The sequence below is a fragment of the Vigna angularis genome, chromosome 3, assembly GCF_016808095.1.
Source record: "Vigna angularis cultivar LongXiaoDou No.4 chromosome 3, ASM1680809v1, whole genome shotgun sequence".
Classification (NCBI taxonomy): domain Eukaryota; kingdom Viridiplantae; phylum Streptophyta; class Magnoliopsida; order Fabales; family Fabaceae; genus Vigna; species Vigna angularis.
Genome location: NC_068972.1, coordinates 13,320,256 through 13,331,110, shown reverse-complemented (window position 1 = coordinate 13,331,110; position 10,855 = coordinate 13,320,256). Strand labels below are relative to the sequence as shown.

Genomic DNA, 10,855 nt, shown 5'->3' with positions numbered 1-10,855 from the left:
TAAGATTAAAATTTTAAATGGATAAATTTATAATATTTTGATTTTGGTGTATTTGAAACATCTTTTTCTTTATTCTCATTTACAATATAATAAAAAAATGTTAACAAATAATATTAAAACGTAAAATAATTAATAATTAAATTAAACTAGGTAGGTTGGTGGGTCCAACCTAAGTGAGTCAGATTCTAACAAAGTTGAAAATTGATTTGTATAAAAAAAATTCATTTTCTTCAAATCCAATCCGACTCAAAACTGTAGTGGGCGAAATTGATCCACAAATTCTAACCTATTTGGATAGCATTAACTTCTTTTGATCTTGGTGGTGTAGTGTTCGGTCGGCTACCCTTTTGTATTTATATATGCTTTAAACTAATGGTATTAAAAATGTAAAAAAATGTATTTTTTATATGAACTCAAAAGTACCTTTGTTTCGAACACAATTTTTTTGAAGTTACTAAGAAAACTTATCTATGATAATTTCAGATTGTATAATATTTTTAAAAGTTTAAACAAAAACATTGGTGTTTTTTAAATAAATAAATAATATAGTAATTTTGTGTTTTTTAAATTTGAACATGAAAAATTAGAGCATTATTCATGCATCATTCATTCTGAGTATATGTTCCATAAGTTCAACCCATTCTATATTTTATAACTGTAAATTTATTTACTTTCATTAATTATAGCATTTTATAAATTCCATAAAATATATGATAATTAAACCCGAGAAAAATCCTTTATGTTATTTTTCTCAAAGAAAATAATCTTTATATTAATATAATTTGTCTACCATTCTTTTCAAATCAATAGGTATACATTATAGTTTTGATATTCTTTTAATTTTTATCTGCGATTCAAATTTTCTTTAACTATTTTGATTTTCTAATATAAAAAAAAGTATAATTTTAACTAAATAAATCCTTAACTTATATGTTCGTTTGAAGTATTATTAAAGAAACAATTTGACTAATTACAACATAACATAAAACATATTTCGAAATTAAATATTCGATGAAATGAAAACATTTATTATTATTATTATTATAAAGTTGAGTAGTATTAAGGATAATTTTGACAACAGTGATAATATTTTGACACAGACCACGTATTAAAATGTGAATGGTATATGGAAAACAATTTTAAAAAATGAGAATGACGTGAAAACAGAATTAAAGCAGGATTTCAAGTTTTAGAGTTTCATTTTTTTTTTTCAGACTTTGAATGTAAGGAAGTTTTGAGAGAGAACTGAAGCTTAGAGAGAAAGCGTGCGAACCCTAGAGTTCCCTCTTCCCATCCCTAGAGTCCCTCTTTCCTCCATCCAGTCATCCACTGCGGGGTTTTGAACCACCGCGTTTACCCCAGTCCGTCATATCAAGGGCTGTATTTTTTTCTAAAACAATTGCTTAGAGAAATAGGTGGCGGGTGGAGTGGAGTGGAGGCGAAGCCGGTATGATTTAAAACTGTATTTATTTTAGGAAATCTGCTGCTGGACTTTTGTTCCAATGCTTAGCTTTTGTAAACCTATTTTCGAAACACAACTTTCTTTTAAATTTAATAAATTATTGTTAACAATTTTAAATAATATATTAATTTCTATTTTTTCTTAAAATAATATTAATCTTGGAAAATAATTTTTTTAAATTTAAAAAAAAATGAGTTTGTAATTATATAATTTTATAATGAATAAAGTTAAGTAAATAAAAAACTCACTTTTATTAATTAGTATTTAAAGTAAATATTGAATTAAAACAATATTTTGATAATAGAGTAAAGTATTAAGCTTTAATTATTATTAATATTTTCATAATTAAAATATAATATTTTACTCTGCCATAACAAGTATTATTTTAATTTGGTATTTAATTTAAAAATTGAATAACATTTGTGAGTTATTTAATTACTCAATTTAGTGCATTTTCTAAGAAAAATTACGTAATTAACTAACTATACACGTACACTTACAATTGTTTACAAAAGTCATTTAATAAGAAAAGCTTATTCAAAAATATCAAATCTCGTTCTTTAATAACAATTAGAAATTATTGCAATCAATTTTAATTATTTAAAGTTGTTGATAATCATTTAGTAAATTTAAAAAACAAAATCATTATGAAATTGATTTAGCATTACCGATTTCTCAAAGCAATTGGTAAAAAGAAATTGAATAGCCACTTGAGAAATCAGGTCCTCGCCAGCTCATTCCTCAACACACAGTAAAACGGACTATTTATGGTTATTTGGGAAAATATTTATTAAAAGAGAATATTTTAAAAAAAAATATCATCAATGCTGAACATTGAGGTACGAATATTTAAAACAATCCCCGGCCAGGGAACATAAAAGAGGAAAATAAATTAAATCTTCCCATATTTGAGTAGTGTTATGTATAAACTAATTGATACAACTATCAGAATCCCAGGGATATTCACCTCTACAAACATATCTAATATACTCAAACTTGTTCATGGAAAGAGAAGTGAATGATACGAAATTCACGATACAATGCTAAATCTGTGTCAGATTCCTATTCTTTATGCGTTAATAACACGCTTAAATGGAACAGGAGTTCTCAAAATATTGCTTCCATATCTTTCAGTTTCCGTAACAAATTGCAATCTACTCTGCTGTGCCATTTGTATCATCTCCTTCAGTCAATTGTTTTTGCTTCTCTTGTTCCACTGTCCAAAAAAAGCATTATAGTGACTCCAAATTTCATTAGAAGGCACAAAGACTACACAAGTAATTCAGATGAAGTAGTGTTTACAATGAAACTAACACAAACAATAGAAAAACAAAGAGCAGTTCTCTTATCCAACTAAATAGAATATAGATAAATTATTTGCATATTTATGGCCAGCGGAAACGAAAGACCCTATAAAATTTGCAATTGATAATACTAAATTTACTACTCGCATATACTAGATTCACATAGTACCTAGATGGCATCCTGTGACCGTGTCTCATGTCATCTATGTATCCAACCTAACTTCACCTAGAGGAATAAGACATCTGTTAGTATTAATTTTATTGTTTAGGCCAAAGTTATTAGATTCTTACCGTTTGTGTTTCGAATTGCATGATTTGCAAGCTAATAATTAATAATTACATATCATTTGATGAGTCACAAACGATTTTCAATCATGCAAATGTGCATGAGTTGATGTGATTCTATATCATTGATATGAATTGCACGACTCATGATTTTTTCTAGAAAGTAAAAATTCAACTTTAAATTGTAAGAAGAGATTGAAGGAGCACTACTAAGGCCCCATTATTTGGTTACACCTAGCTTTGTTATCAATTTTCTGAAGCTAAGAAATTCAAGCAGTCACTCAACGTATCCTAGTTGGTTGTTTGCCATCCTTTCCGATTAGGTTTGGGGGAAAATAAATCCAAACAGAACTGATCCAACCTAATCCATTTAGGTTTGGAAATCACCTAATTGAGTCAGCTATACATTTTTTATTTTAAAATTGAAAAAATATACTACGGGGAAATTAGTAAAAATCAATAGGCAATAGGGATTACTAGCAGGTTGGGGTCAATGGGCTGGCCGAAGCACAGTAACAAAATGGAACACACTAGAAGAGTTTCGACCCTGGTTTGGGAAAGGAAATGAAAAGGTCAGGTAACACAAAATACAATATTATCGTTGTAGTTTGCACCTGATCGAGTTGTCACTCATTTTTCTGCTGGTTAATTTGGGTGCGTACCTCATTCTCAAGAGAGAAGACAATTTTATTATATAAGATTGGATTAATAATATTGTGTACCATTGAACAAATACATGCATGTGTCATTGTTGCATTCTCATTGAAGGTGCTATTCTTCTTGGCTCCTTGCTTTGGTACATGGAATGCCACCTTCCATGTTGTACCATCAACCTTTTTGACCATGTATTATGTGGTTTTAATATTTTTTGGTAAATTGTTTTTAACACAGTGCTACTTTAGAGAAACAACCACAATTCAAAAATTAAATGGTGATTGATTTACCAACAATTTGAATTGTGATTTGATAACCTCAGACCCAAATATAATTAATCGAGACAGAACGGACTTCCATTTCAGTCTTTTAAGTTAGCCTCAACAAATATTTAGTATTCGGTCCTACTTCCAAAACTTCTGTTTGTTTTAGTAAAAACTTGTACCTAGCAAAAATGTCACCTTGTCCTAAACACTAACTCTATTTGATTGACTAGCATAAATTGCCTACATGACACACAAGTGGCATCACAGCGGCAAGAACTTGCTCGACAAACCTTTCGGTCTTCCTATTTGGAAAAGAAGAGAAAAACATCAATTATATTTCTGTTCTTCCTTCTGTCATTCCCTTCCATAATCTTTAGCAAGTTTAGGAGACCGAAATAATCTCTTATCATACTGCTCACCAACTGATCTACCATTTTTCCAAATATCAACCCACCGGAGCCAAGTAAGAAGTAGCTAGCAGTGAACTAAAAATGCTTTCCTAAATGAAGCAGTGCCTTCGAATAAAATAAAACAAATTGAGGCAAAGAAAACAAAATTAAACGTTACCATTTGTTTTACAACACTATGACTCAAATATCATCGCAAACAATTTGGTTAATCTGTCAACAGGAATTTAGCATTTTGGGCAAAGCTGACGACACAAATAAAAGAAACAAGGAAACCAAAAGCAAACTCGAGGAACAGATAGCATAGCTTCCCAGCATTAATCAATAGTTCGCAAGGAAAACCGTCGGACAGTATTTTCAGATGGCATAAAGATTCATGTCATGAAACAAGGTGTCATAAAAAATTAACAAAACTAAGGGAAACTACCCATAACAATTCACCACCATATGGCAGATACCTATCACCGAGCAACACAGTTAAGAAATAAGGACATGGGTAAACGTACCCATGAGCTGATAGAGAGCCTTCTGAGTTCGCTTCTCCAGCTTATCAAACTTCTTCTGCACATCTCTCCGCAGGTCCCAGTTAGGTTTCTTCGGAGCAATATTCAGAAACGGATCCTAATTTTTTTGTATAAAAAATACATATTACAAAACAAAGAGACAGAGAAAAAGAATGATGGATTAATCAATGGAGTACGCACTAGAGTAGTACCTCCTGAGCCTGAGGTTCGAGTGGAGGCACATCGACAGGGTCTTCGAACTTGGGGAGCACAGCAGGGGCAAGCTTCCCTTCCTGAAGGTTCTTGTCATGAGGAACGTAGTTACGAAACTTCATTCTGCAACACAATTTCAAGAACAGTGAGTTTTTTTGAGTATCAGAGAAAGAGAAGGCATCGAAGGTAGACAGATACCCACTCTTGTTGTTGATCTTCTTCTTCTTCAGCATCGTCGTTGTCCTTTGGTTCGGGAGCACTGGACAACTCTTGAGCCGCTCTGAGAGCAAGCAGTCTCTCGCGACGGGACGCAACGCTTTGCTCGATCGAATCCTCTTCACTACCCATTTTTTCCCTCAATCAAACTTTCTTCTACACTATCTCTCTGTATCTACGTATACACAAACCCTAATTCTTCTTCTTCTACTCTATACAAACGCACACAAAACCCTAATCTTTCTACACACTCACAAAATCACTTCTTCCAAATGCAATGGCCAATATCCCACCCAGTGCCTACTGTTCAATTCATCTGTCTTTGTCTTCGTTTTATACCGGTATTCTATTTTATAGTTTTAAAAAATAAATAGATAAATCATATTTTGAACCTATAATTAATATAATATATTATTAATTATATTCATTTAATTTTGTCGAAAAATGTCTAAACAATTAATTCTTTAATCAGTTGATATTTTTAATTTTAATTATTTATATTTATTCTGTTATCATAAAAAAATATTTTGTCTTTTATTCATTTAATTTAGTTTTTATATTTTTTTTTATTTTCTTTGTTATTACATGTGCATAAATTTTATTTATTTATTTATTTATTTTATTTTCAAAAAATTTAGATTTATTTTGTTATACATAGAATTTATTTTACCTTTTTATCTATTAATTTTAATTTTAAACTAATTTTTATTTATATTTATCTTTCATTGGGAAGGTTAAATTCTAGTATTTATATAAATATTTTAAAAAAATTCGTTAGTGTACCATTTTTGAAATATTTTAATTAAGTTTGAAACGAAAATTTTTCCATTTACTTCTCTTACTTTTAAAAATCTCTTAAATATACCAAACATATTTATGATATTTGTTACATTATGTCGTAGTTCTTTTACTTCCTTTTCTCTTCCTTCGTTTAGAGGAAATTGGACTAATTCATGCTCTTTCTATGTTTTCTTTTATCTTAAATCGGTGATTTGAAGGGCGTTCTTGTCACAGAATCTTGAAACGACTATCCATTTCATCATAATCAAACAATCGGATATACTGTCAAAATCAAGAATGATAAAAGATAAAAAGTTAGCAAAAAATTTCTATGAATTGCTGCAATAATGTAGTGTAAGAAATATGAAAAATCTTTGATGGACACCCATGCCGATAGACACTCTCAGAGGAAGAAGAAAAAAAAATACAGAGATAATAGCTGGTGATATAGAAACATGGGGTGTTTCATTTCATGGAGTATCCAAAATCTAGAACTCAAAATATCCATGAAAGAATCAAAAGTCTTTCAATCTTTAAAGAAAAAAAAGAATACAAACAAATGAGATGAAGCAAGGCAAAAACTCTCAGAATGGAAATCAAAGTTTCATTCTGAATTTGCAGTTGCTAGCCTTGATGCTTATGAGATTATTAGATGATAAGCTATCCACCACCAACAGGCATTCTCCCAAGACTCTGATCTTCATCAGCTTCAACCTCCCAAGTTTGATTGCGATTGGTGCATGAACCTTCAGATCCAATGGAATGCGTCCTGTCTGCTGTTGCTGTTGCAGTGCCTTCATTAAGGTGCTTCCAGACTGCACTTGACCACTCAAGGACACGTTGAGCACTGTTTTGTTCTGGTGACCTTGGTAGAACTGCGGCAGTGACCCTTCACAAAGCCTTGTGTTTGTGTACCACACACTTAACTTTCCACCCTTTTCATAGTAGATGCCAATCTTCTTGTTTGGATTGTTTGCTGTGATCTTCACATCAAACTTTGCATACAGACTCATGTCAAAGTTAAGCCTCAGATCACTTATCCTGAGTGTGTCAACTGAGTAATCTGGAAGTTTTGGTTCGAAGACTAGGTAAAGGATTCCAACAATTGCAGCCAGGACAATGAGGAGCAGAACAAACAAGCTTATTATCCAACACATGCACTTGCAACAACAGCTTCTTTTCCCTGGTTTAGAGTATACTGCTGGCACAGAACGTAGCAGTGGTGGATGGTGTAAAGGGACACCCTTTTCTGATCTTGAGGCGCCTGGAGGTACCAATGGCGTTGTTGGGGGAGGTGGTGCTTCCCCTTCCGTAGGGTGGATCCTCAGTCTCTGATGATCTGCCATGAATAGGAGTGATTTACTGAGTGCTGTTCTTTCTCAAATTTTGTGATGGCAAGCACAGTTTTATATCTAGCTCGTGTTGCTGTTCCTATATACACACTTATTTCGAATTCTAAATATGAAAGATGCTATTGGAAATTGGAGTGATGGGCCTGTCAAAAGGTACAGTGGTGTGGTTACCTTCCTCACCTACAAACGGCATGTTATATACCGAAATAGATCAGTGGTAGTTCATCTACATATTGACTCTGCTGTATTGTGTTGCGTCAGATTTAAGAGTTTTTTACATTTTCTTTCAACCAGGCCATGACATCTGTAAAGATGCAGGTTGACAGACTTCAAACCTTTGTATTGTTGTGTTATTTAATTGTATGGTTATTCTTCTAGAATTTTTTGCACTTTCATGATTTTGCCACAATGCTTTATGCAGCAAGCATCATCATTTCCACAATAAGAAATGCATGGCAAGAGCTGGTAATTCTTGACACAAATGAGGAGATAGACGTATTGACGTTCTTTCAAACTTGCTTTGCAGTGAAGGAAACCTTACTTGCCCATTAAGGCTACTTTTTCACACTTTACAAAAAAGACATTGTGGTATATAAGTAAATACAATTAGGTATAAACAAAAACTTAACCAAGCTATTGGTTGACTTCAATTGGGGTTTGAGGATGTTCCTTAAAACCAAACAAATAGTGTCTATAACTACGAACCTAGGGAGGTAGTTTGTAATGCATGCCCGTCGCAATCAGGAATTATAAAACAAGTTTATTCGCCACAACTACTTAAGTATACCATTAACTGAGGCCGACACTGACATAAGTATTGAGAAATTTTGTATCTATAACAATTATTAAAATGAAGACCTGGTGCGCAGAATTCTCAATAAATTAAATACACCTTTAGCAAACTGTTTGAGACTAAACTACCTGACTAAGCAACTTGCTTTACCATTATATCAAGATAAAGCTAGGTAAAAAATAGTTTAGAAGTTGTATAGCAGGTTAAAACAAACGGTGTCAATATCAATAATGTCCAGCATCGTTTTTATTTGGTTTCTGAAAAAAATGCTTGAGGATAAAATTTAGCTGCCATAATAACAATAGACAGAGACCTCATGATACCAAATCAAGAAAGTTATCACACCAATTCAAATGCTAAAATCAAGAGACAGGAGATGTTCTCCATTTCATATATGTAAATCCAAAGATTATAATTCATGACCAATTGAACCAATTTCCATTGGTATGTGGGCATAATAATCCCACGCAAGTTTTATAAAGTTTGTATAATAAAGAAACAATTGTATTTGTTATTCAATCTGAATCTCTAGTGGAGCTGCCTCAGTTGTTGACTCCTCTGTATTCACTTCTTCTTCGCTAATACCTGCAGCTTCCACAGTCCTAGTAACCCATTCCTTGAGAGGGTCCTCATTCAAATCTAGCCTTAAAACACCCGCAAACATTCCACCCAAAAATGCCACTGGTTCCTGCAATTATAGCAATGACAAAGGGTGATAAAAGCAAGTAAAATTTTCAATGCCAACAGAATGCTTTTTCACTCTACAGTATTGCGACAACATCCGAGTAAATGTCAAGAGTCAAGGAAAACTACAGCTAATCAATGCTTTTAGATTACTGGCCGTAGGTTTTAACAAAGTAATAAGGTCTCTGTCTATTTCAAGTCAGCAAAAATAAAACCAACTTTTTACTGTATGGTTTTCTGAGGACAAAACAGAAAATCAATCAAATATTTACCCATGAACTGAACAGGAATTCGACGTTTTCACCATAAATTGCATCTCAGCTGTCATAAAATTTACTCAAACACAGGAGGCATGTTCATGAAGGCATAAAGTGTATGGATCTATTTGAAGAAAACTTCTCCATAAGCACTCCGCTTCAAAAATCTCCCACCACGAGCCTTATCTATTGACAACTCATTTGTTTACGAACCAGTGATACAAGTGTTTAGACTATGGGCAACAATTAAGTATAACCTCACTTCTTAAGTTGGAAGCAAAGGTCACATGACACCACTCTGGAATAGCATATCAGTTCTTTTTTACAATAAAGCCATATAGTCCCACCAATAAACCACAAAAGTTCAACAATATCAATGGATCTTTGACTCCCTCCCCCCAAACAAAAAGAAAAGCTTAATAATTTGCTCTTCAGCTCTATATAAATTAGACATACGAATACACAAACAGTTTATACAACATTACTTTTTGTGTCTATCCCTTTTCATAATTATGACATGTAATATATGACTTGCAAGAGAGAGACCTACAAAAGTTATATCGCGGTACAAATTGTTGTATGATTTTTTTGTTTTAAAATCATTTATATAAAATCAAGGCAGCAATATATTTGGAAAAGTATCCCAACCTACTCCTAGTCCAAAACAAATGTATGAATCGGATTAAGCTCCACTAGAAGTTCTTGTATTTCAGGTGGCAGGATCATCAGTATTCTGGTCCCCCTAGTATGTACGGCGCCAGTTGGCTCTTCATCATTAGACTAGATAGTAAAATGTAAGCACAGTCTGAAATCCCAATCGTATTTCACAGGGCTACTCATGGTGTTAAGAGATACTTCTATCTTTGTTCGAAAAATCTTTGAAGTCTAACTAAGGAAGTGTATCACTCTTCCTCACAGTCACAAACATTTCAAAAGTCAATTGCAGATGAACCTTGATTTAATTTAAAGTACATTCCGATCGTAACATATTAAATCTGAAAAGCAGATACACCTTTGCTTGTTCATTTTAAAGACAAATTTCACTTAAAAGAAAATTTTTTTCTTTCATTTCATACGTGCTATGCCACGTGACATGAAACAGTAACAGTTAATCAAAACACAGAATTAGGCAATATGAGATTATGTTATCTAAGTCTGAGCTATAAACGAATGATGAGAAGAACAGACACTCATACCTTGAGAGCATCTTTGACGATGGGGTCTTGTTCAGGATTAAAGAAAAAGGCTTTAACCCCATTTCCATTCCTTTTCCCTGTTCTACGGATGGTTCTGCTGATTCCTCCTATGCTTGGCCCATGTGACAATAACCTAGCTTCTTGCTTCGATTTCCAGCACTGTGAATCAAATTAACGAGAGGAAAATGAGGAAGTTAGGTAGAACGGAACAAGAGAGGAAGAAGATGAGATAATGAACCTGAATAGATGGCAGCGACAGCAGCGGAGATTTAAGGAGAGACATAGCTATGCTTGCTCTTTTCTTCAACACAATAGATTCGACTTCACTACCAATTGAAATTCTCTCCACAATTAAGAAAACGGAAGTTCGGAAATTCTAATTTTCTATATTTATTAACAAAACACAAGATTTTTTCCTTTCATCATGTGAAACATGGTAGATAAAACACCTAACTCTATTTATGAAGAACATTACTAAAATGT

The 10,855-nt window shown here is 32.8% G+C and overlaps 3 protein-coding genes across 4 annotated transcripts; all 3 read right to left on the bottom strand.

Moving 5' to 3' along the window:
• Positions 1–2,337: 2,337 nt before the first annotated feature.
• LOC108324273 (uncharacterized) lies at positions 2,338–5,635 on the bottom strand. 2 transcript variants are annotated; one of them, XM_017557179.2, is made up of 4 exons: positions 5,297–5,635; positions 5,094–5,217; positions 4,885–4,999; positions 2,338–2,678 (listed from the first exon to the last, which is right to left on the bottom strand). In XM_017557179.2, the coding sequence occupies exons 1-4, from the start codon at positions 5,440–5,442 to the stop codon at positions 2,617–2,619; spliced, it is 447 nt and encodes a 148-aa protein (XP_017412668.1). In that variant the 5' UTR covers positions 5,443–5,635; the 3' UTR covers positions 2,338–2,616. The 2 variants fall into 2 exon arrangements, with proteins under 2 accessions (XP_017412668.1, XP_052730613.1); XM_052874653.1 differs by lacking the exon at positions 2,338–2,678 and adding an exon at positions 2,955–2,992.
• A 901-nt stretch (positions 5,636–6,536) lies between these two features.
• LOC108326244 (NDR1/HIN1-like protein 6) lies at positions 6,537–8,458 on the bottom strand. Its single transcript, XM_017559625.2, has one exon. The coding sequence runs from the start codon at positions 7,434–7,436 to the stop codon at positions 6,687–6,689; it is 750 nt and encodes a 249-aa protein (XP_017415114.1). The 5' UTR covers positions 7,437–8,458; the 3' UTR covers positions 6,537–6,686.
• A 136-nt stretch (positions 8,459–8,594) lies between these two features.
• LOC108326245 (UPF0426 protein At1g28150, chloroplastic) lies at positions 8,595–10,776 on the bottom strand. The gene is made up of 3 exons (XM_017559626.2): positions 10,611–10,776; positions 10,373–10,531; positions 8,595–8,923 (listed from the first exon to the last, which is right to left on the bottom strand). The coding sequence occupies exons 1-3, from the start codon at positions 10,653–10,655 to the stop codon at positions 8,747–8,749; spliced, it is 381 nt and encodes a 126-aa protein (XP_017415115.1). The 5' UTR covers positions 10,656–10,776; the 3' UTR covers positions 8,595–8,746.
• Between the last annotated feature and the right edge of the window lie 79 nt (positions 10,777–10,855).